This window comes from Plectropomus leopardus, chromosome 7, assembly GCF_008729295.1.
Source record: "Plectropomus leopardus isolate mb chromosome 7, YSFRI_Pleo_2.0, whole genome shotgun sequence".
Taxonomy (NCBI): Eukaryota; Metazoa; Chordata; class Actinopteri; order Perciformes; family Serranidae; genus Plectropomus; species Plectropomus leopardus.
In genome coordinates this window covers 15,208,017-15,234,825 of record NC_056469.1, presented here as the reverse complement: position 1 = coordinate 15,234,825, position 26,809 = coordinate 15,208,017, and the positions used below count along the sequence as shown (strand labels likewise).

Here is a 26,809-nt window from a genome sequence, read left to right as displayed (position 1 = left end):
ATGATTTTCATGCCTAAACCTAATCAAATTTTTACTATGCCGTTATTGAGAAATGTCTAGTGTCAACATATCCACTACAAAACAATGTACATGTAACATTACTATGGTTTGTAAAAACAGACAATAAAAAAATTTCTGGTGGTTGGGTTGGCATTGAGATGTCAGTTAGACACCTTGGGGCAACTGTTACAATGAAACTACCACAAAGGCAGGTTCACATATCAATACAAACAGAAAATACACATGCGTTGATACCTTAGCTTTCATCAAAATCTGACCAGTAGATAACTTAATGCAAGAATGATCCTGTTATTTCATAACAGGGGTCAAAAAACGAGTTATGCCACTGCTGAAAACAACACTGGACATGCTTATTGAAAGATAAAGGATTACCTGATTGTGTTACTATACAAACACTGCATACAACAACAACAACGAACAACTCTAACTTTAGAACTTGAACTGAAAATCTTGTTCGCCATCGAATTTAAAGCACTTTACAAAGGGATCTCTCAGGACGGGACAGATAAGTACAACGTCCAATAGCTGTTTCAACGCACAAATGGGTGCATGAATATAGCTTTAAGACAGACTTAATAAATGTGGATCTATCCTTTGGGTTGGACATGCAAATAAACAAATGTCTTCCAGTTGAACTACCAACACCACAGCATTTAGAAAGCCCAACGAGACAGAAAGGTTCATAGAAAAGACAGTACTTTACCTTAATAACAGGCCAACCCAACAGCAGCAGAGTATATCCAGTTGAGCCCTTTTAAGAGACTACAGCCTACAATGACAATGTAGCTAGTAGCACTCAGAACTGATGCGCTACTGAAGGTCAACATGAACAACCGCAACGGATCCCAGCAACGCTAAAAGGATAAAACGTACTTCTCCTGACAGGATGGCTCAAATATGCCTTGTTGTAGCTGAACAAAACCCCACAAGACTGCAGGCTACAGTCCTTCCCCACACATTCAATTCACTATCAGGGTAATATGATCTGAAAAAAAGGAGCCTTGAGCTGCTCGCTTTAACCATGGGAGTACAGCTCTGCAGTAGTGCTGCTTGCCTTTTTCTTTCCTTCTTTCATTCTCTCTCTGTCTATTTTCTCTCTCTCTCTCTGTTCTTTGCAGAGCTCGAGCTCCTGGCAGCTGCCCACTGTGTAAACACACATATATACACACTCGTGCACACACACACACACACACACACACACACACACACACACACACACTCGTGCACACACACACACACACACACACACACACACACACACACAGTCATGTTGGTCCACCGTCTAGGAAAACTGTAGTAGTAGCTGAGACCTGCATATTTGGCAGCAGAGACCTATAATTGATATTATGATATAAAAGCCGGCCAGACCGAAAGTAAACCAAACTGTATAACCTTATATGGCATGACTTTCCCCTATTAATAGCCAGTGACCACACTTAACGTGGTCAATATTGACTTGGTTTCCAAGATACTGGATGAGGCACATTGAGGGTTCCTCAATATTTCTTCATGCCAACACATCACAGTCAATTAAAATGAATGTTAGCACTCAAATGCAGTTCATATGTGCTTTTCCACACTGGGTTTTCAGCCCATTAAAACCTACAACCACAAACATACTGTACATGTGTCAGACTAACGAGCGGACCTCCATGCTGTGGGGGCCAGTGCTTGTCTAGAGCCAACCTAAGAAAGCAAGATCAGGAGGACACAATGAAAAGGTGCAAGAGGTCAGGAGGAGCATGAAAAGCAGAGTTTGAAAAGGAGGCAAAGAGAGCGTATGCAGAGTAACATTGGGGAAAAAGAGGAAAGCTGACATTGAGAACACTGTAAGGGTAATCGTGGTGGAATTTAAGGTGTGAGTCATGCTGGTTTTAAGCAAACTCATAAAACCACAGGAGTTAAATATGTGCTCTTATTTTCCTGTTTCTGTGTGTGTGAGAGAGAAAAAGAGAACAAGACAGAGAGAGAATGTGCATGATGAAGGAAACAATGATGGCATCTTGCTGTGCTGCTGAAACTGGTGTTCTACTTGTGTACAGGAACTGGTGAGTAGAAAATGTTTCAAGCCTCAACGTTAACAATATGACGTAAGACAACCCAGACCTATACACAATTTACATACATTATATCTAATTTTCTCGTGGTGATGATAAGAAAAAATTATATGAAAACATAACTGTGGAAATATCTAATTTCAGCTTTTCTTTGGTAATTCTTTCAGTAAACTTTCCTGGTAACTGCATTCACTTACACGCAGTACTTGGTACTACTGTTTTTGGAAAGACCTTCTACAAAAGCCTAAACTGGGTTCAGTCAGACAGCAGAGAAGGCCGCTCTATATGTTTGAATGGTCTTGATGATTTTAGGTCATTTAGCTCTTTACAAATAAAAGTTATTTTGCATGAAGGGTTTGTTTTACACACGGAGAACAAACGCAGTGCTTAAAACAGACTGACAACTGAAAGGGCAGAAAGAGACAAAGATCCTTTGGACCAGTAGATCAGTAATTAAAGAAGGAAAACAAATTCAAGAAAATATATTCAAAATCAAAGTACCACTGCAGGGGCAGCAACAAAATGTAAGCTTTGATAATTTAAATATTCTTCTTTTGAGGCCCAACTGATTTGAAATGTAAATAATACATTTAGTATCTGAATCAAAATATTTTTATTTCTGTAAAAATAGCTATTATTGAAGGAAAAGAGGAAAAACTATAATGTGATTCGAGACTTTTGAATAGTAGTTTGTTTAGATTAAATGACTGATATTTATACAAACGCTGCAAAATTTAAAAAAAAACAGCTCAAAATACATAACTTCTTATATGTAGATGAAATACAGAAGATACTGATTACAATAAAAGAGTAACAACATTTGTGCATGTACTTGCACTCAATCTGCAGAATCAGTAGTTGTTTTGTAAACACTAATGACGGAAAGCAAACCTGGAACACCTCGATTAGTGTACTATTGTCTCACATGAAGTCTGACGTTACTTAACTCAATGGGAAATTCATGTAAAATCTGTGTTACAAATACATGCCATTGGCTGTTTCCACTGTAGAGTCAAATAAAAATCACACACTAGGTTATTCATCGCCGCCAGCACTACTCCTATTATTATGACCCATCTTGCAATCAGCTGGAGCATCACTGCCAAAAAACTTCAGGTCTGTTCACGTTTGAATGATTATGAGTTGTTGATTCATGGTGACTGGGAAAAGCCCTATTTCTACTGTTTCCCAACTAACTCCCGAGCATGGTAATGTAATGGAAAAGAAATAGTCCTTCACCTTTTTTAATTGTACCAAATTGTAATTACTAAACGACAAAAACATGACTTTATCCACTTTAGTTTTGCTGGTTGTCAGAAGGAGGTTCTTAGTTTAAGCTAGTGCTGTATCTCTGTCTGACAGGACTCTGGTACATAAAGCAGAGCCAAAGGGTCTTGGCAAGCATTTCTATACATAAAAATACCCCAAACCTATTTCAATTCATATTGCTGGTGTGCTTGTTTTATGAATGCATGTTTGGGGGAAATTATGATCTGAGTGCTGGGGGTGATTGTTAGCATCCTGTGATTTGAAATATTTATAATCACATACTATAACCCCACACTGACTGACATAAATCCTTAAACATGTCAGGTTTATGGAGTTTTTTTTTCTTCTCCCCTTGGCACCTAATGATGACGCACACCGTGCCCCAATGCTCCTGGGAATTAAATAAAAATATTTTGTTTTAAGTCTTATGAGTGCAACTCTCAGAACATTTTATAAAACATTTTAAATGGTTAACTAAGTGGTTAACTGCACTATGACGTTATTTGACTCATGAATAGGTTGGACCCTTCCTGTTTTAAGCGGAATAACAGTGATGATTTTCTCTGGGACTTACTCAGCTTTTTCAGCAGTTGCGTAAAGTGTTGTCTAGCCATGCCTTATCTGATGACAACAGGCCCGGGATATTGTCTCTTGATAGATTAGAACTCTCTCTTTTTGCATCTGTCTCCGCGCGAAGCTACTAACGAGGCAGTGATGTATCATTTAACAAGAAAGCGAGGCGTGACGGAGATATCTCATTTAATCCATCTCCGTCACCATCACATCTCTCTTACCATGCCAACCATTATGTCATCAGCCCAAACAGGAAGTTAATGAGCAGTCTGTCGAGTATTTGGGGAGTCAGGTTTCGGGTCCATTTGAAAAGAAAAAAAATCACTCAGGGTCCTCAAAACTTTTCCATGACTTTTCAAGGACCCACATATTAAAACAAATCTTACCCCACTTGCCCTGTTTATTTTTTAACATATCAGATTAAAATTCTATTTAAACACAATTTCAGCTAGCTGGCATACATGAGATACATTTTTGTGTGTGTGTGTGTGTGTGTGTGGGGGGGGAGAGCTACTGGGTGCCCCAAACAAAGGGGACATCCCCCCAAATAATAATCTTAAAAAAAAAAAAACACCTTCCTAAAACACTAAAATGGTCGAGTGTGCTTTCTCAGTGAAGAGGGCATGTAAATGTGACCTCAGCTGGATCAAATCAGTCTTTCGCCTTACACATATGTATCTGACTTTATGTTCCTTTCATCTTAAATGATTCATTCTGGTCTGATTTTTTTTTTTTTTTACCAGCAACCAATGTGTGATATGTGCTGTAGCTCTTTGTCTGCTCCATGCAGATTACCATGACTGATACAAACAGTGACACCTGCTGTTGGGACGCTGTAAAGAAACACTTCTTCAGGAAAATATTATTGACTGTGGAACACTCCTTTATCTTAACTGCGAGTGGGGAAAATAGTAAAATACAAGTAGTGAAATTCACAAAGATCTCTATCAGAAATTCACTTTTAAACCACAGATTAAAAGTAAACCTTTGAAAACTAAAAACTAATGAGGATGTTCCATTTTCTCCTTCTTTGAACATTTTGTGTGATCACTGTACGATCTCCCCATGTCAGATGCAGATCACATTCATACAGCTCTTGTGCTGGGTTGGATAATCCTAATTTGTGAATAGAGGTCTGCTGATGTGCCCCTGGTAAACATACGGTTCAGTTGTCTGGGGATTGTCGGCTCATGGTGCAGAATTATGCTCATGAATGTGGGAAATACCGGACTTTGTAAATGGTCAGTAATAGAGCTCATAAATTCAATGCTTTCCAGATGCTGGATAATCTGTGATGACCTGATTGTTTGATTAAATTGGATGTATGTCTAAGGGCAGTGTGATGTTGTGCATGCTTCCTTTTATTTAATGGTTTATTGGGATTAAAATTTAGGTTAGAGTTACAATTATTTGTATGATTACTTGTAGTGCTTTTTAAATTTCTATACAATTTATGCATTCTCACTTCTTGTTTACTTTTGCATTATTTGTAATGGTGAAGCACTGATTGTATTGAAAATGACAATAGACAGTTGGTCATACAAATTTTTAAAAAAGAAAACTGAATGCATAGATCAAAGATGGACTGCGTGTGTTATGGGGGAGATATGTTGGGAGGTTGTCTCAGTAAAAACCTACATTTTTTTATTCTAATTTCTCTGTGCAAATTTAATAAACATAATGTAAAAAATGCGCCACTGGATCATTGTTCCACAAGTCACAACATTCTACGAGTTTCTGTCACTCAATGCGTTACCCCTAAAGCTCACTATGAGGAAAAAACAATGTCTGGTTCACTCAAGGATTCACAAACATTGTATGGTTTTTCAGATGAGGTGATGGATGAATATAATAATTTAACATTCACACAACACTCGAGTCTTTCAAGAGGTGGAGTGTTGGTGGTTTGTGCCCCTGAGTGAAACACTGAACCCCAAATTGCTCACACTCAGACAGACAAAGACACTCACACGCTCTCAGACCACACTACATTTAGTACCTCAGTTGTGTTTTGAGTTCAGTGAAGCGTGGCCTCTTGCTGGGATCATACGACCAACACTTTGTCATCAAGCTGTAGAGGGTAGGAGGGCACTGAGGGGGCATCGCCAGACGCTCGCCATTCTCTATCCTGCCTATGACGTCGTTGTTCTTCACACCCTGGAAAGGCTTGATGCCGAACATTAGGATCTCCCACATACAGACGCCTATGGAAGACAAGAAAACACAAAAATTCCCTCACTATCAGACAGCTAGTGATTGGCTCTTTAATGCTGCAAAAGGCAGAGAGAAAAGAGTAAAACACTAAACAACAAAGCTGCCGCACAAAACATTGGGACAAAAATGACACCGAAATTAAGGAAGGAAGCAAATAGTCTCAAACTTACCAAACATCCAGACGTCACTGGCTGTGGTAAATCGCCTGAAGTTGATGGACTCAGGAGCCATCCATTTAATAGGCAGTTTACCTTTAGAGGCTGAAAAACAGAAATCAGGAAAACAACGTTACACTTCAGTGATCTGCTTCGTTTATGCACCTCCAATGAATAATAACTGTGATTTCCTCTAAGTGTTGTGACAGACCGAAGACTGACAAAGTTGAAAGGAGAAGACGAAGTGTGCATTTATGAGGAGTGTGTGTAAAGAGGTGTTACATTTACCTTTATAATAAGAGCTATCTTCCATGTATCGTGACAAACCAAAGTCACCGAGTTTTACACAGTCAACTGTAGACACCAACACGTTTCGTGCTGCGATGTCCCTGAGGAGGACAGAACCAATATGAGAATAGTCTTCAACGTTTATTTCAGGCACTTGTCAAATGAAGTAATAATTTATATCTCTCATTTAGTTTCTGCAAAGACAGCATGACAAGATCCCTAGTATATTTTATAAAATGTGTTGTCTCCAGGAGTTGGTGACAGCATCTTCTTTCCACACCACAATATGTCTCAATTTTTAATTTTTTTTTAAGCAGGAAAGACATTTTTCATTGTAACTCTTCCAGAAGGTGGCAACACTGGGCTGTGTTTTACAGAAAAATGTATTTGCCATGAAATAATCTTAAACATGTTGAAACAATTATTTGGTAAATAAATTCCCAAATTAATGTTTTTGCAACTTTGTACTACTATTCATTTTGCAGGGAAATATCAATCTTAATCATTTTTAAGTATTCTGATTTAGTGGGCTTGACCCTAATGCATACCTGTGTACAAAGCGCTTGCTCTCCAGATATGCCAGTGCCGTGCTGAGCTGGTATGAGTATAAGATGAGAGTGGCCAGGTCTAGACTGTACTTCCTCACCTGGAGAAATGACCGTAACTATGGAGGATGGAGAGAAAAGACAAAGAGACAAGATAGAGAGAGAGAGAAAGAGAGAGAGAGGAGGAGAAACAATTTGATGCTGAACAACTCAACACAGCTCAAAATGCTTCAATGTTACAAAGGGATGAGAAAAATGAAGCAGAGAGCAAAAATGAGCTATTGATCGTGTGACAAAAACACTCAAAATTGCTTAAAATGCAGTCAATCTGTTTTGCTGCAGATAATATTTTTTAAAATCTGATTTACACCCAGACTTTAAAAAACATATTTTCTCTCTTTTTTAACAAGTACTGGAAAAATAAACTCTGAGCTCTGTATATTTTGGACAAGCATATCTTTGATGGCTTTTCTAAGCTTTTTAACACATTCACATATCTAGGGCTGCAACTAAAGATTATTCTTATTGTTGATTCATTTGGTCATTATTTTCTTAATGGATCAATGTCAATAAAATGTAAGCAAATAGTGCAACATGCACTGTGTGATTTCCCAGAGCCCAAGGTGATGTCATGAAATAGTACTTTTATTCACCCACGATCCGAAAAATCCCAAACTACTCAGCTTATTATCTTGTTTGACAATGAACAGCATAAATTCTCACATCTATGAAGCATGAAAACAGCAAACGTTTGGGTTTATTGTTTAACAAAGGATTTGAGTGATTTGATTGCAAAATAGGTGTCCAGTAATTTTAATTTTAAATCCTTATCAGTGTCCTACCTCTCCGAGTGTGCAGAGCTCCATAATGATCCAGACTGGATTATCGGTGATGACTCCCATCAGTTTGACTATGTGGGGGTGGTCAAACTGACGCATGGTTACTGCAGGAAAAGAAGGCAGGGGACAGATCACAAAAAGCATGAAAGTTTTCTGAATGGAAAGTGCTAATCTGCAAACTCCTGAGAGTCAATAACTGTTGGCAGGTAACATTCAAGAAACACACATAAGGAACTTACGTGCTTCTTGGAGAAACTTTTCCCTGACGCTGTCTGACGTCGAGTTCTTACACGTCTTCACCGCCACAGACAGAGCCGGGTTCTCCTGCAAGACACAGATCCAAGCAACGATCAGCATTACAACAGAAGCGTCTTTATTCAACATATTCATTGCATATCAAAACACAGTAAGAATATATGATGTTTGTCTACCACCTTGTATTTAAATCATGAGTGTTGCAAGTATATTATGATTGTGAAGTGGCAGGCAAACCCCATCATTTTCTTCTGCTACAACTATATATATGTAATGTGAGTTCAATATCAGTTTATTCTTTTTAGTCAAGCTTCAAAGTGACTTTGCAGTCAGTGTGAGGGAGAACAAAGACAAAAGAGGTGACTACAAGACTGCATTAATTACACACACATGTATAAGTCAGTAGGAGATTTTCTCCAGCCTTAAAAAGATGCCTGTAAAAAGATGAACCAGTTTTGTATCTACAGAACTGTTTGTTATGTGAGTGAATGGTTTAATGCTGCAAAATTAGCATGGATTTGCATTTTTTGCCACCTGTCCACCCTCTGCAAGTAAAGGCCGGTCTATTTTAATTTGATTACTCAGGTATAAAGCTACTTTAAATCAAGAGCTATAGATGTTAAATGACTGTGTGAGAAAGATACATACCGGGCTGACGTAAACTCCTTGGTGGACGTCTCCAAACTGACCCTCACCTATGCAGCGTCCCAACTCAATACGATCTCGCTGAATCTCATAGTCCCGTGCTATACACACAATATACATAGACATGAACACACACACAGATACAGACACACAAACAAAAAAAGACCTTCAGATCAAACACACACATCAGTATCTGCACATAAACTTTTATGTCAGCCCTTGCATATACCAAGCATGTCAGAGTGTTTAACAGTGTGCAGTTTGTTTAAATTTTCAACCCTCATCCTACCAACTGAAGTACCTGCAGACCCCTGAGGTATATTTTTTTGTAATATCTCACAGGTGCTTTAGTCTATTATTCTTTTTTTTCAGATCTTTGTCAATTATCAATTATCAATTGTCATTTTTGAACAGACGAACACTTTGCACATCTGTTTAAAACAGGTGTGTAGGAGATGGACCATTAAGATGCAATTTGAGAAAAATCTCCGGCACAGTCTAACTTGCAACAGAAACAAATATAGTGCAATATTCTGGTAGACTTTAATCAAGTGGTGTAATGTCACAAAGTAACAGTATTTTGTTACAGTACTTAAGTATTTTTTAGGAGTATATGTATTTTACTTGAGTTTTTATATTTCTGTCAACTTTTCAAAATGTACACTTTTATTCTACTACATTCCCCCTATGCTATTTAGTTACTTACTATAAAATAGAGAATGAACTGAGAAAGGGAGGGGAGGACGGACAGACAAATGAAGGAATGGGAGAGAAAGAAAAAATAGATTTTGTTCTTGAAATCTTTGTTGCAAAAAAGACCTTTTATTCTTTAAGTATAATTTACACTCAAGTTTGTAGTTGGTGTATGTTATGGAGAAGTAAACATCAAAAATCTCAAAATTCTGAAAATTCTGTTTGTTTTACCAGCATTAACTAGTACTTTTACTTTCAATACTTAGGCATTTCATATCATAAAATTACTTTTGATACTTAAGTGCAGCAAATATCTGATAATGTAAGACTTTTACTCAAGTAATATCCTAACAGGTGACTTAAACTTCGACCAAATACATTTTCTGATAAGATACATGTACATTTACTTTGCTTACATTTCACAATAAATGTATTTCTTTTGCAAGTTAGACTGTGTGGGAGTCTGTCTGCAAATTAATGCTTTTTGAAAGTACTAATGCGTGGGGGTCAAAAGCGCACAATTCCAGCATCGCATTTTCAAAAGATGGAACTAAGAATAATCTGTTTTTCAGATTATATTAATCACGTCACTGATAATGTTTTGAGAAGAAATAGGTAAATATTTTGCTGTGATGGTTGTTTCTCACAGTAGTTTACTTTTGGGGTCATTGTATGTTACACATGTCGGTAAGATGAGTTTTATTGGCAGAAAACGTGCCACTAATTCTGTGAATTATCATTACCTGAAACATTTGTCAAAGAATATTATTCAAATGTTATACCATTGCCATTAAAGGAGATGCAGTTCTGGAAACAGACTCGACCACATGGTATCAATTTCATGTGTGCGACATTATGTGTTGCCATCTTTACAATTCAAATGTAATCATCCTGAATTTCCAGATGAATAAAGTTAATCCACCTTCCTACTCTGACAAGCTTAGTTTTATAGCAATCAGCAGAGCTCAATGTTGACAGCATGCAACAACAGCATCAGCAAACCACAGCCAGACATGCCATGCGACACAGACGAACTACAGCCAATAACACTTAATGTATACATGGACATGAATATTCACATGAAATTAAATTTAAAATGGATAAAGTCAGGTGTATTGAAGAATAGTGAGACATAATTGGCAGGAATTCAAAACTCACAGTCGAGTTAAGGGCCAATCTTTTGTAATAGTCAGACATTTTTTTTCTGTATTTTTTGAGAAATAAGTGAGAAAAAATGCTGAATTTTTAAATTCATTGTTAAGATAATAAGAATCTGTGAAATGTTGGCTGTTGAGAGGCTGGTGGTTTGCTGGCGCTGCTGACCTGACTTTGTCCATGTAATCCATATTCAGATATATGAGCATACATGAGCACACAGGTTTTGACGAATCGCTGACTTCTCTTTTATACTGTTCATGGTTGAGAAATGTTCAGCACATGTGCGACCTTTAGAGACAACTACACTGGGCAATAAAATGCCTTTAGTGGGAGAGAGACTAAATGAGTTTGCAACATAGTGTACAAAAAAGTATCCAGTTGGCCATAATTAATGCCTGTGTGTGTGCCCTGCCTCTAAATGTCGCCCATGTAACCTGATCTTGAAAAAAGTTGATCATTATGGTTAAACAATGAAGTGGGACTATCCTGTTTGTTAGTGGTTTGGGTTTAAAATGCTACAGTATTTAAATATATACGCATCTATTTTAACCCTTCCCTCTCACTGCACTTCCTCTTCCAGGCCAAAGTTTTAAATAGGAACATGCTCTGAGTCAACTCGCCTGGTTAAAGGGTGTAAAAATGGAGTTGTTATCCTAAGCGGTGAACAACTTGCATGTTGTCAAATGGTATCAATCTTAACAATCATACAAATGAGTACAGTTTGTCCTTATTTTTCATAAACATTAAAAATAACAAGGTCCTTGCCCAACAACTGGGATTCAGTTTCTGAAGCTACCATCGATTCAGCCCAAAACTGACAGCACAGCAAACATCAACAGAGGAGGGGGTCAAATCAACGGGGTTCAGATACAGAAATAAATTCGGTTTTATTTTACAGTTGCAAGCAAACATAAAATAAGGATCACAACAACCACCAAATCAAAGTGCCATCACAAAACAACCAGACTTATGGTACGTTCCAATCATTACCTTGGTCTAGTCCATAGTATTCTGGGGGAACGGGTTAGTGATAGGAGACAGAAATAACTAGCTGTGAGTACAGAGATCCATAAATTTTGACTGCAGTCCTTTAACAATTGTTTGTAGGTGTGACAGTGATGCAGATAAGTTGGAGGTACTGTAAGACAGTGACTGACTGTGCCACTTATTATATAAAATACCTGGTTCTAGGATATTCAAAGCCTTTCAGTTTTGTCTCAAGGTAAATTTTAGTTTATTTTAGTTTATTTGTTGTAGTTTATTGACCTTTTTGCATTATTAGGTTCATAAAGACAATTGTTGTTTATTTAAACAGACTAACAATTTGCTGTTACTCTTGTGTACATGTACGCAAAAGCATGCACCAAACACAAACACCATGGGTCACCCCGAGCTAGCCCAACAGTTTGTAAGTGTACGTTTATGATGCAGACACAGTTTTAACACCAAATGGACCCCTTTACTTGCTAGGCTGCCTATTTTCTTTCACAGAACCAAAACAGACAATGAGTCAGTCTAGACGTGAACAGCTTAACATGATCTTGGCTGGCTTCTGCATTTTTGAGTGTACCTATCTTATAACTTCTAAATCCATCATATCTAAAAAAAAAAAAAAAAGTCACAGTGAATATTTTGCTATCTCTCTATTCTTTTCGACTGGCTTGCTCTCTTTGTGCCTTTTTTCTGTGTTTACAACTGTTCACAAGACTCTAGAAAAATCCATAATTTATGAACGGTCAAAAAGCAAAGCCATGTTGAAATTTGGTCGCATAAAAAAACGTATGTTTGTGACACCCAGACAACATTTTGAGGCAGTTTAATGGGGAGTTTTTGTAAGTAAAGACATTTCACTTAACGTTCCAGCTCCTTTCACCGTCATATGTTGGCATTGATATCTCCACTACCTCTAAATGTTGCCTATGTAGCATCACCACTCAGAGTTATATGAACGACACTCCTAAACTGGGTGAACAGGCACGACTTAGCAGCAACAGCAGCACAGCAGGCCCTCTTCACATTTACTCTCACATTTAACAAATCAGAGACATCCTTCAGGAGTCTTGGGGCCAGATAAACCTCTACATTAGTATCAATATGATGACTTATATAGCGATTAGCAGGACATAGAGCCATTTAAAAAATGTTTACTGTAACGTAAACATTGTGTTGAGATAATGCCTCAAAGCAGATTGAGTAAGCTTGTGACAACTCACTGAAACAAATACACATCACAGACCTATTAATATACACATAGTGTGTGGTTCAAGTGGTTTCCCCTTTTATATTTGATGGCCACATGTGACCGCGGAAAATGTAGATCAATTCAAGCCTCAGTCATAATTTTGCCTGCAATTCTTATATCCACCAATCTAAAAAAAGATTAATTCAAAACTGAAGCCTGAATAGATTTATAATTAGGTCCATTGTATCATAAATTCTCCTTTAAGTTGGAGTGTGATGAAATATTTATACCAGCTCATCCACAGCATTTCAAGTTACGCTGAATAATGTTGATTGGGTTGAACCAAAGCTCACAATGCGAATCACTTGATTAAATAATAAATTATTTATTGTGAAAGCTTATCAGTTGATGATGTTTTTATTGAATATAAACAACCATGAGGGTAAGGCAGGGGGATATCCATAAATAATCTGTCTCTAAACAAACATTCATAACAGACTTGGAATAAGGTTACCTTTCTCCCTGACCCTTCACCTCTACAACCTTTCCACCTGCACACACATAAACTAACACTCACATGCACACACACAGGTGAATACACCAAAGGATTGCATGGTTTTTGCGGCCACTAAACCTGCACAAATAACATAAAAGAAACTGTGTAACTCTTCCAGCACCTGCAAAGGGTAAAATGCAGCCCAAACTGTTCTGTTAAGTCAATATCAACTTGGTGCTCCTATGGTTTTGGCACATATTTAAATTAGGAAATATTCACACAAAACTGGCCCCTTTTTGTACAAATGAGCCTCACTGCAAAAACAGCCCAACTCACAAAGATCAGCCCTCATAGCTACATGCAGTTACAGTGAAATTAGTAGCATCTTCAGAGAGTTGGTGCTAACTGAAGCGCACTGACAGACTGGGATATTAAATGCCAAATACAGCTTTACTCTGTCATATTTTCATTTCTTGCCTTACGTTTTGAGGAATGCCTCTGCACCGTGTCAGTCAGGATCTGTGGCTCACGGTCAGAACATTTTTCAGAAAAGTTTTCTTCCTCTCTCTGTCATTGTTCTGCCTACTGTGTTCTTAGTGCAAAGGCACCATATATACTTTGCAACATGAATAACTGAAATTGCAGAATTAAAGGGCAAATTGAACTCAGAGGCAAAATGTTATGGGTGTGTTTGCACCGTAATATCACAAGAGCATCTTTTGTGAATTGGACCTTGAGACGGGGCAGATAGCAGGTGCAAGTGATGTGCATTTACTAGTGCTATCAGCGGCCGCAATCCATTCTAAATGAATTCAACCCACAGGATGCTGCACAAGTCTGCAGAAGTCCAGAGGTGCACAATGACGACCTGACATTTGTGTCTCTCCACTGTTACATTAGCTGCCGACAATCTTGTGTGGACATGTGTGTACTTACTTGAAGGCATGGTATAGGTGTCCTCCTCATCTATGATCTCAGCATAGTCGTCCGTTTCTGCAGAGCCAGAGAAAAGGTTGGGAGGAAAAAAGAGCCAAGAAACACTAAGTCTCAGTAGGTGACACACAAAAGAGTAAAAAGAGCAAGAGCTGACAGCAAGCTCACGTATAAAACTCCACTTTTATATAACAAGCTGAGTCACCCAGCCAGCATTAAACATTGAGGTTATCTGACTCAATATCAATCGAAAGTCTCATTATCAACACAAAATGATTCGCATCACCTGAATGTTAACAAAATACTGCAATTATAACCCGTGTCACTATGAAATACTTCGATCCACCGATTCCAAGCATTAAACGAATAAAATCACCACATGCAACTCAAGAAGCTCTTTGAATGTGCCTTCACAGACAAATAACGAGTGAAAATGACAACAATAACAGAAACACACCATCTTAAGACAGATGTACCTTTCCAAAAGACCATCACCATACCCAATTCCAAGCACATGCACACCAATTTAAACTTTCTTGTACTACAAAACAGCAGCACTCGAGGAATGTCGGACAGAAGAGTACAATAAAGAGAGAGAGAGGGGAGCACAGAGCAGAGGAAAGGGGAGGGATGGAAAGGTTCATTCTTTCCACACAAGTTGAAGAATAACAGGTTGAGTCATGGATTAGGCTGAAACCGTTACAGGCAGATACACAGATAAAGTAAACACATACAGTAAGCTAAATGTAAACACAGAGCAGGAATTCCATGAAGTTACTAATTCAATATGGTTAATAGGAAGAATGTTGTTTACCATCGCCACTAGTGTGACCTGCAGAAGCCACATGCAGCATGAAACACACACATACACACAGAGGGCAACAAAGGGAGAAAAGTATTAGTTTTACTGTTACAAGAGAAATAAATAAGGTCACATTATTCAATGACTTGTTACTATATTCAAAGTAATTTTTATGTAATTCTGTGTAACTGTGAGTTAGTCAGAGGTCAGTCAGGACAGTCAGAGCAGAGGAAGAGTGACAGTGACTAAAGCTCTCCATGTGGACATCTGGTAAGACAAGGACTCTTCACTGCACACACACAGATGAGGCTTTATAGAGGAGACAGGGTACGCACACATATCTATGAAGCCTTTATCCTACTGTTAGCAGTCACTGTCACTCATGACATTTTGAGCAGCAGACAAAGAGGAATATCAAAAGGGGAGAAACACACAAACAAGACAAGAGAAAGCGAGACGGGAGTTTATACCTGAGACGCAAACAGCTCGGGTCCGTACTCCGTCCATCCGTTTTTCCATCCGCCTCTCATGATTTGAAACTCTGAACAAAAGACAAGCGAACCAGTTTTTGGCTCACATTACCCAAACTTATGCATTCTGAATGAGCTTCCAGTTGCAGCTATGAAAATGACAGTGCACCCAGAGGAACAGAGGATCCTCCTACATCCTGCCATGTGTTTAGCTTTACAATATGGAATGTTAGAAAATTATCAACACATGTCTGTTTCTGATAAAGAATATGAAACTGGGCAATACAAGGACTTAAAATCAAATTATCAAGATAAAGATTTTGCTCTGAATTCAGGTCCAAGGACTGCTAAAAAAAAAAAAAGTTACAGCATATGCTAAAAGCTGCCATTCAAGTTTCCCTCAAAGCAGACTCTGAGGTACAAAACAAAAGGAGTGAAACCACCAAATAAAAAACACTTATGACAAAAAAGTAAGTTGTGCTAGTTGAAGTCAAGATGAACCATTACTAGCTTCAGCATCATGACATATTTTAGTCAAACAAGGAATTTGATTGTTGAAAAGTGGACGTGCCATAACCAACATGCTTATGAGGTATGCTGAGGTACAAACTGGAGACTTCCATGGTGCATAAAAGGTCATGAGAGTCTTTTAACTTATTCCAAAAGTCTGTAGTGTCTTTGAGATAGGAGGATGTCTGTTTGCTGCTCTAATGATTTTTTCTTATGCAACACCTGAACTTTCACAACACCCATTTTATGTCTCACAGGAAATAAACACCTTGTTTCTCTTGATATAGCAACTAATGAGACAAAAGGAGTCTTTTGACTTACTTGGGGATGGACGGCAGAGCTCTGTCCCCCTCTGCAGACACAAAATGAACACATGAATTAGACACAGAGCAGTCTGCTTCATTTTGTAGCATAGTTATTTTTAGAAAAGACTAGCAAAACACAGGCTGGTTATTCACAGTGACAAAGCTTCATCAGCAATAATCACAGCTGGATACTGTTTGAAAGAGGGCTGACAGCAATTTCAACCCCTGAGTACTATTTATAGTTTTTTTTTTTGCTACACTCTTAACAACATGAAAAATAACCACAATCATCAGCAGCTGCACACAAATTTATCATCATAACACTGCAAAAGACCCCAAAATGTGTGTGTATAGTGAACCGAATAAATGTAAGAACAGTCGTGCGTCCTACCTTTGTGGACTCTGACAATGAACGAGTGAGTAGCTAAGGAGACGAGCCGACAGTAGCCGTCAATCAAGTCAGCCATGTTTTCTGCCGTAGTCAGCGATGCCGTAGTGACTGTGAGGGGCTACACACACACACACACACACACACACACACACACACACACACACACACACACACACACACGCGCACACACACACACGTGCACGCACACACACACACAAAGGATTAGTGAGACAGAGCGTTTCTTCACAGTGACACAATGAGAGCTTTATTAGGGATAACGTCTTCCACTAGTGCATGTAAACACACACTCAGTCTTCCACACACATACACATCCCTTCACAGATACTCTAGTACTGATGCGCACATGCTTTTCCACTAGTAAGAACTGCTTCGAGCACACACCCACTCTCGACAGACACACTCACGCCGACACTCAAGTGCAGATGGCAGCACCCGCCTTCACCCTCCAGTGCGCTTCTCTGTTCTTTCCCTACATCTTTTCAGGTTTTTCCTGCAGTGTTTGTTAGTATAACATAAAATGTGTTTAAAAAATTACATTTCTGCTTAACAAATTAAAACACAACATGACTGCAAACTTAATAGCCAAGACACAGGTAATAATGTTTCACAAAGAACCACCCTACGATGGAAAAGCCAAAGGAAAAGTATGCAGAGTGTGTGTGTTTTCACCTCTGGAGCTCCTGCTACGTTGAGCTGCAGCATGCCTTTCCTGTCCTTCTCTTCCAAAGCAGAGTACTGGATGGACTGAACCTGGTTAAAATTAGCTAAGTGTGTAGGCTGCAGACACAAAGACAAATACAAAGATATATTAAAAAATAATTTTTAACCTACTGTATCCATCGGTGCCCTTTATTGAGCTCAGTGGAAAAGAATCTTTTCAAAGAACTGTAGATCAGTCATGCAAGAATGCACAAGGTTAAGGCAGATTTTTTCCATCCCACAAGTTAGTCATGTATTTCCATTTTTACATGCAACAACGTCAACCACAGATTTCAGTGTTTTAATACCAAGCACGAGAATACAATGTCAACACGGGTGAATTTTAATGTGTTTGTGAAGGCCAACCAGGACACGCTCCTTAATGGACTTATTCAATTAATTTTAGACATTTTGACAGGCAGTCTGTCATGATTAAGTTGAAATTTAATGACTCAATTTGAGCTCTGGAGTTACAGGTGTGCAGGTGTTTCATACATTTTGAGTTTCACTGCAGGACTTTCCAGGCCCAAGGCCCTCAAATTCAAGGACCCAACGTGGAATAGTTTAAAACACAGATCGCTGTATTTAACTGTTAGAACACTGAGGATTTTTATACAATGAAAACTGGCAAGCTTTGCGGAAGCTCACTGAAAACTGAAAAAAAGAGAGGCTTGAATGTGTTAGCACTGTGCTGTGTAACAGTGATGGCAGACACTGTGATCTCTTGCTTTCTCTACTACAGCACAGTAAAACAATATATTGTGTGCACTGAGCAATAAGAGACAGACATTTTTCTTATCAAATTCAGAAATTTTCAAGGATTTCAATGAGCTGTAGGAACCCTTTTGTATTGAAAAATACCTGACCATGAGCATTTCAAGACTTATTTCAACTACGGCACATAGGGAGACAGGAACGTCACAAGGGGCAAACCAGTAGAGGGCAGTATGGAGGATTGCCACTTTGGCCTTTGGTCAAAAACATGCAGAATGCAGTAGTAAGCATTCAGCACTACTGCAGTGCATACAAGAGCAAAAACCCTCTAAAGTTCACAAAAAATACTGAACTGGATCGTCCGTTAGCTGGAATGGATACATTAATAAAGTGAATTTTGAAACTGCTAAAAGACTAATAGTACACAGTTATACCTTGAATGAGACTAGCTGTCAAAGTGCATACTCACCATTGAGCCCTTATCTGTGAGGTAGCTGATTCCTTCTTCTGGTCCGATAGCCAACTCTACTGATATTACCCAACTAGACTGGAGAGAGCAAGACAGTGGGAGACAAACGGCATTAAAACACATGTCACATTGCATTATATCATCTGCTTTATTAACTAAATACAGCACTAGCAAAAACATACTATTGATGGCATAAAACAATTAAATGTTCTCATCTGTTTTCACTATTTTCAGTATGAAATGACCTCTAGGACAGAGGACGGTTTGCTAACCTCACCTTGCTTGGTTCTCCCAAGCCTTTACAATCAAAAATGACACTCCACTCTACACCCTGTGAATGTTAACAGGCTATACCTCCTGACTCAGTATGAATTTAAGGGTATGAAAAATGTATCAATGGATTTCACCTTTACTAGTAACACTATTTGTCTATATGAATTGAGTGTTGCCCTACCCCCAAAGCACATTTGAAGCACTCTTTGTCGAAGCGGTAGATGGGGGAAAGTATCTCAAAGAACTTGTGGATGCTCTGTTCATCGTTGAGGTTAGCAAACTGCTTAAAGGTCTGCTGGATCTGCTTACGAAGAGTCTTCGCCTGATAGAGGGGGAGAAAAAAAATTTCCACAGGGTTAAGTCTATCTGGGAGAAAGTTTGTTTAGAGCCAAGAAATGCACAACAGACAAAGCACACTGCAAGTGACAACAGGACGTTTAACTTCATTCTAGACAATCAGATTATCAGACATTCAGCCAGACATCCACTCAGTCATCAAGTTGGTCTCCCTGCCAGTCAGCCAGTCACTCAGTCAAACAGCCATTAGCTCATCTGGACAACAAAGCGTGACCAGGATTCCCAAAGAAATTTCCGCCACATTCCTCACAATAAAAGGAAGTACATCAAATATATGTGAGAAACAGTCTCAGTTGATATATAAGACAACTATGGAACACACGAAATCAGCTTGACAAGATGACATAGATAAAGAGATATAGATTAAGATTAATGATTAATGATTTTTGTTACACACAATTATGCCTCTTGCAAAGATGGGTAGATTTATGAAAGTACATTTTCCATATGTAAAATCTACATTAAATATGCTTTTGACAGAATATAGGGCATATTAACAACACAAAAAAGGTCAAAGGGGGCTATGGGAAAGGGAAAAAAAGACCTTTCTGCCACTGTCACTTCCGTTATCCAGCAATCCAGTTTTAAACAGGTAAATTTTCCTACATTAACAGTCATTTAGACTCACCTTCAGGGAGTCCAGTAGACTTTTGGGGAAGAACCTTCTCAAACCAACGTCTTTCCTGAGAATAACAGAGTCACAATATTTATCATTGAACTGCTGAAATCTACAATCACATTATTTCTTACATACACTGAATCAAACTGAATTAGAGGTAATGTGATTTACAGTGTGGATAAAATAAACCAATCTTACTCTAGTAGTTCATAATTGGATTTTTTATCCAGGGCGTTTCCTGGCATCTCTCTGAAGAATCTCCTGTATAATTCACAGTGAGAGGGAGAAATGGATGTTTGAGTTCATTTATTCATGGATAACTTCTGTGATATTAGCAATGACTAACAGTCAAATATCTGTTTGAGCAAACAGAATTATTATATATATACACATATGTAATAATGTCTGAAGAACTAGTGTGTGTGTGTGTTTGCGTGCGTGCATGTGTTCTCACCTTATTTCCAAACAGCCCAGTTTCAGAGCAACATCTTGATCCACCTGATCAGCTATATGTTGCATGTAGTCACTCTTAACCTAGAGAAAGACAGTGTGACATCACAACATTTTAGAACAACGCTGCTGTATGGATAAAGTCATACAGAAGCACCATGACAGAGCAGAATGAAGTATTATCAGTTAAGTATCAATTTATTTATCCATTTAAAGGTATCATGCCTGCTTTGTTAGATGTAGAAGTGATGGAGCAGACACATTTTTTTTTGTATTATTTCAGGACGACAGGAGATCCTGCTGTGTTGCCTCACCTGGTGATAGAGGTAGTTGAGAGAGGGTTTGTCTTCAGAGAAATGGCTGAGGTAACCTTTAGGAAGGTACCGCATCCGCAACTCATACCTAAGAATGACAAAGACAATATGGCTAAATATCCATAGAGCCAGCAAACACACATACACACACTCAGAATGAAATAGCCCGCAGCATCCAAATTCAATGTCTGTCTAAGGCACAGAGACAGAAGGTGTATGCTTACTCATACATACAGCTGACGCATGCACAGACCTCCATGCATTTTAAACCTCATACTGTGGCCCAATTTGAGGTATGCAAGAGAATAAAAACCTGAACAACCAACAGCCTCATTTATATAAGTAATGAAATGTTTACTATCACACAATATGACATTCACTTTAAAACATCTTTCCATAATTTGGACAAACCTTTATCAAAAATGTCAAATGTGAAGGAAAATCCCCAACACCATACTGGGTGATTTGAAGGAAGTCTGGGGAATTTAAAAACCTATCTCTTAGAGCAGCTATCGTGAACTGTTGGTACACGGGCAAAATATGGCCCACCATAGCTTTGCATCTTTCCCGCAGAATACATATCAAATCAGAAAATGTAAGGAGGAAAAAAACTGTTCCAATGATTAGAATATGTAGCATTTTTTTTCTTCCTATATTGAAGCGAACCCAAAAAACAGTTGAGATGAAAATAACGTAATTAGAGATGATTTAGCAACCCCATTTATGTGCATTCCACATGTGAGATTTAAAGATGTTTTAAATCTATGTGTCCACTTATTATTAGTGAGTAACAGTGATGCTAAAAAAAGTGATAAAGTTTTCTGAGTAAGTTATCATAACTAATTAGGAATGGCAATAGACCTCCTTCAACCTTGTCTTCCATTCTCTCTCTTTCTAAAAAACACTGATGGGCCACTGTTCAAAAACCCAGTTAAGTCAGTCGAGTGGACAAATTTGAAGGTCTAGACCCTGACAAAAAATCTTCATCCAAGAATGGGGACAAACTAATAGCTCTGATTTACCCTTTTTAAAAATATATTTTTTTCACATGCTCTTATTCTGTGTTTTGTTTAATATATTTCTTATTATAAAATAATTATACTATAATATTAAACAAATGAATTAAATGATTAAACAATAATGGGCTAATTATCTCTAATCTTTTTTTTCTGTAAGTTAGGCCCTGGCTGTGTCTGCTTGGAAAAATTCTGTCTCTTGGTGAAATGTAGTTGACTGCCCCTGGTTAATATTTTAATTATTTGTGCATCTGACTTACAAATATTTAAGCCTTGAATAATAAACATGGCGTATACCACGAAATCCACAACATGATCCTGACTGGAAAAATCCCACATCATCAATTTAGAGATAATAAACTATATGTTGCACATGATCGAAATAATTTTATAAAAAGTTTTACATATTTAAAAGAGTAATTGTCATGCCGACGCTGTGGGCCTGGGCAATTTTCTCACATTATTTTCTTAATTCCTCCTGCACCACCTTCACAGGAAGGTTGTAGTACATTTTGGCTACATGGAGCAGTAGATTCTATGTCTTGTTCAAAGTCACCTCCGCACGTTGGCTGTTTGCCAACACAGGGTCTTGAAACAAAGTTTTGAAGTTAGTAGACGCCCTCTCTACTCACTACATTAGTGTCTGGTGGCACAGTGAGACGTGATATCGTATTTTGCTGACAGTGAACTAACTGAGAGTGATAACCTTGTAATACCATAAAGCCTAATGAGATTCCTGCTGTTACTCTTGCCAGTTAACTGTGCCACAGAAGGACCCAGATGGGCCATCATTGTTTATCGTGACATATTATTTTATGACTGACATATTGCAGTGACTACAGTGGAGAGAAATGGGTCAGGAGAGTAGTGAGCCCTAAGCTGCTGCCATGCGACGGGCCTGTAGTTAGATGACAAAGGAAATCAAGGCTAAAGACACAATGAATAAAACATCCTCGTTGTATAATGAATGAACCAAAAAGAGAGTGTGAGAAGAGAGAAAATGATGCATGTTTGAGAAAAGAAAGAGCGGGATGAGAAAGAAAACACAGACGTGAGAGAAAGAGGGATGGAGAGAAAGATCAAAGCGAAAAAGAACGACTGCAAGCGCACGAGAGAAAAGAGAAACACGCGAGGGAGCGAGAGAAGAGTGAGATAGAGTCAGTCCATCCCCTGGGCTACTTCTGCTGTTCTAACAATAGCTCGGCAGCAGCAGAAGCTCCTGTGGGCTTGCAGCTCTGCCGCCCTCCGAGGCAAAGCTGCAACAACTGCTCGGCTGCATGTTAGCGGTGTGAACAACTCGTTCATTTTGAATTCATTTCAATTTTAATGACTTTGGGTGTAACACATCAACTGCAGGACAAAGGACTGAATTGTAAGGAGAGCTGTTAACAATATCAACTGAAGATGGCTGAGCGCCAGCGTCGTTGGAGTGTAGGCTGAAAACAGAAAGAGCTGCTTTCAAATAGCAGCTCATGCCCCCTCATCAAACAGAGCAGATCATCCAAACCAGAGTTTAATCACGGGAAACTGAATTCCCAGGGATACACATGTATTGTGTTTCCCAAGAAATAGAATAATGAGAAAAACATTGTAGGTGTAAACCAAAAAGGCTGATACATTGAAAGCACTGGAAAAACTACAGAAATATTTAAGCCCTTTATGTCCTTCCACTTGAATGCAATTCTCAGAGTCGGCAGGGGTGTTCAGCAAAACAAGGGTTACTTCCTTTTGGCCCATCAAATTCATCTATTCTAGGCTCTACCATATACAATTGACGCAGAACTATGTCTGCCACCAGCTTTACATGGAAAATATTTCGAAGGATTAAACAATGAAAAACAGAATATGAACTTCATACCAACGTTACAGAATAACTTTAAAATTGCATGTGACTTGCTTTACGAATTCTGTTTGCCTCTCTTTTCCCTTAATATCTGTTAATACCACTAAATAATAAACTAAAGCAGCCAAGTTGGTAGCCCATATGTTTATGCATATTTCTCCTTGTTGCATATAGTGTTGCTTGAAATATGGCTGATGCATTTGCTTGCTACAGGCTGCAAGTTATGCAAGTTATACCTAAAATTAGTTAATGTACCAGGATTGCCAGGATAATGTATGTCTGCTCCTGAAACAGAAAATGTCTATTTTTTATGCACTTGTATTTTCATGTAGCTGTGCAATTGTACCAGTTAAATTTAGGTAAATATCTTACCTCTATATTCACAATTGGGAGGTATCGCAAATGAGAACACGCATTTTATGAGGAATATCAAATCTCAAGAAAATGTGGTAAAGGGGAGTAATATTAAACTCTTGGTTGCAATATTTACTGTCTGTACACTGTAGTTCACATAAGTATGTTTCATGTCTACTGGAAGTGTAAAATGGTTTCATTGGGGCCATATACGCTTGTAAGGCAGCCTTAATAAAATATACTTGGTGGTTGTCAGGTTTGGAGCTTAAACAAGTGCAAGTCTGTAAAGCCGAATGGGGTATTTGCAAAGATGTCACTCGGCCTGCTGGTTGATATTAACATTAATGCTGCATATGCAAGGAATCTGGCACACAGTGGACAAACAGACAACGCCTTCTGAATGACTTCTGAACAAAAAAACAGTCCCACAGGATGGCAGGATGGCAGCATAGAACATGCATGATGACATGTTATGATGATGTTGTGATATTTTCTTTACAAAGAATAAAATAAAATATACTGAGTACAATTTAGGGATGGACCAACTGTCCACTGATAAGGGTATCATGTAAGTGCATTGTTTCATTCCAGTGTTTTAATTCCTGTTTGTGTTTTGACCAATTTGTTAATGCATTCAAAAGGTTTTTGACTTAAATTGTAATACCCAAAGTCCAGGTATCGGTGTCAGGACTGAGAAAGTTAGATTGGTGCATCCTGAATATAATTATAATTATTTTGTGGTTATTATTTTATGTATTCTTCTTATTCGAGTAATCTCCAGTTATGTTCAGATCACCCATGTTTATCCTTTGAGTGAGGCAGCTATGTGACATCTGGCTGTAACTTCTGTCATGAATAGGAGAAGAGGGTGAGTGTGACAAATTGAATCTTGTTGTAAGTCTACCTCCACTCCTCCTGGGGGTGCTGTTTCTCATATTTCTCCCTGACATGACACACGCCCAAATCAGGGTGTAACCAATGGAGTGCATCAGAGTGGAGATGAGTCAGACGGAGGCCCAGAGAAGACACACAGCGCAGTTTGTGGATCTCTGCTATCTTCTGGATAACACCCTGTTGAAACAAGAAGTAAGACAAAAGTGAGAATTGGGAAATACTGACAATAGGGGAAATGTAAAAAATGTTTGTGTCTTACCCTGACATCTGTTGCATCTCCATGCCGAATATTACTAGCCCAGTTACATGGCCCGCTGTTTGTCTCAAAATAATGGAAGATTTTCAGAACCCTGTCCATGGAGCCTGAGGGCCGCTCGAGGCCTCCCGCAGAGCCGCTGGTACCAACACCAGTACCACCAGGCATCCCAGACCGGGATTTAACCCCACAACCACCCGCTGCCGAGTGATTGAGGTTGGGTTCCAAGAAGGAAGACGACGCCATGCCTGTTTCAGATGCTCCTGCTGGGGCTAACTGGCCGTCATATTCTGAAAAAGAAAAAGGGACAAAGAGAGGTCAAAATGGGACTTCATAGGTAACGAGTAATCTGTAATTCAAATGTCTTGTATCCTCAGTGGAAATGTGTTCAATGATCTTACTCTATTAAAAGGACATTACACAGTCAAGGAGAGTGAAAATCAACAGGTTGAAAAAGGCGACTAGGGTCCCCACTAAAAAAACTGCTTCATCATACCTTTTAAACATGCAACATGCATTACTGTCAGCTGAAAGAACAGCTGACAGTAAAAAACCCAAACAACCTATCAGTCACCACCAGTCTGTCATTCATACTGCTCTCTTACATTTGTCATGACTCAAATCCAGTTACATTAATATTCATAGAGATGTCAAAAAGAACTCATACAAATGCAGTCTCACTCAAGGACAAATCCAGGTGGAGATAATCAACTGTGATAACACTGCAACAGCAGTTAGGTTTCCAACCAAACGTAGCACAAATTTTAACCAGCAGTGGCAAAAGAAAATGTGAATCAGTGTGCTTTTTCATCCACTACTGTTGTGCAAATATGGGTGGATAGTTCATTGAGTTAAGCAGTAGCTGGTGCCAATTCTCCAGTCACTTGCCACAGAAGAGAGAGCAATGAGGTAGGAGCGCGAGTCAAACCTCAAATGAGGGAAAACAATAGATAAGGGAGGAGACCAGACAACGGAAATAGAGTTTTGAACAACTAATAATACAGTTCAATGCTATTGGAAGAGCTTTGGTTACAGCACTTTGTGCATAAATGAGTGTGTTAAAAATCTCCAGAGATGTCAAAGTGCAGTGGCCTAGGCGATGTAACGTCATGACTGAAATAGGGGTTTTCCATTAGCACTTTTGGCTGCGCTGAGTCAAACCACGCCACAACGATTTGCATTTTCTCTGTCAGTTTTAAAATGCTGCATTGGAGATGGACCATCTCCGGTGCAGGGCAAAATCACACACAACCGCCACAAAGTAGGTAGCCGTGCCATCTGGCTGACTGCAGCCAACCCCTGACGACCCTACTCTCCCCTTTAAACAAGCATGTGTTGTGAGACTCAACTCGTCTGCCTGTGCAGGAGCTCACCAGTAAGTGCATTTATTTAAGTCCAAGTTTCCATGCACATTTACCTTTTATCTATTCACCAACTCTTCTACCCTCACTGGGCTTAAAAACATTTTTGCAAAACAGTTTTTTTTTTTTCAAAATGCACATGAAAGAGTATGGAAATTGTATGGAATTGCATCTAGTAGTGAGACAAAAAACTATTAAAAAAGTATCAGCGAGGCTATCAAACAGTCAGTCATTTATTCAGTCTGTCGGGAAAACTCAATAGAAACCAACAAAGCGCTGGCACAGGGTCTTTACAAACGTACCTAATGGACTCACAACTCAACATAAATTAGATGAGATCAAATAAATAAATTCCCTGTGGGAAACAC

General features: G+C 38.7%; 1 protein-coding gene across 15 annotated transcripts in view; it reads right to left on the bottom strand.

Annotated features, from left to right (window-relative positions):
* The window catches only part of LOC121945745 (focal adhesion kinase 1-like), a 79,152-nt gene that overhangs the window by 28,381 nt on the left and 23,962 nt on the right, over positions 1–26,809 (bottom strand). For 7 of the 15 annotated variants that reach the window (XM_042490068.1, XM_042490057.1, XM_042490059.1 and 4 more), the window contains exons 3-24: positions 25,084–25,370; positions 24,835–25,001; positions 20,718–20,805; positions 20,408–20,487; positions 20,152–20,214; positions 19,963–20,017; positions 19,159–19,299; positions 18,705–18,782; positions 17,492–17,599; positions 16,802–16,919; positions 16,427–16,457; positions 15,596–15,666; positions 15,138–15,155; positions 14,327–14,383; positions 11,703–11,723; positions 8,865–8,962; positions 8,201–8,285; positions 7,965–8,065; positions 7,126–7,241; positions 6,578–6,678; positions 6,305–6,394; positions 5,920–6,124 (exon numbers count right to left, since the gene is read on the bottom strand). In XM_042490068.1, the coding sequence (XP_042346002.1) occupies positions 5,920–6,124; positions 6,305–6,394; positions 6,578–6,678; positions 7,126–7,241; positions 7,965–8,065; positions 8,201–8,285; positions 8,865–8,962; positions 11,703–11,723; positions 14,327–14,383; positions 15,138–15,155; positions 15,596–15,666; positions 16,427–16,457; positions 16,802–16,919; positions 17,492–17,599; positions 18,705–18,782; positions 19,159–19,299; positions 19,963–20,017; positions 20,152–20,214; positions 20,408–20,487; positions 20,718–20,805; positions 24,835–25,001; positions 25,084–25,326 (2,135 nt within the window). In that variant the 5' untranslated portion in view covers positions 25,327–25,370. The remainder of the gene's footprint in view (positions 1–5,919; positions 6,125–6,304; positions 6,395–6,577; positions 6,679–7,125; positions 7,242–7,964; positions 8,066–8,200; positions 8,286–8,864; positions 8,963–11,702; positions 11,724–14,326; positions 14,384–15,137; positions 15,156–15,595; positions 15,667–16,426; positions 16,458–16,801; positions 16,920–17,491; positions 17,600–18,704; positions 18,783–19,158; positions 19,300–19,962; positions 20,018–20,151; positions 20,215–20,407; positions 20,488–20,717; positions 20,806–24,834; positions 25,002–25,083; positions 25,371–26,809) is intronic. The other 8 variants (XM_042490061.1, XM_042490066.1, XM_042490070.1 and 5 more) reach the window with 3 other exon arrangements.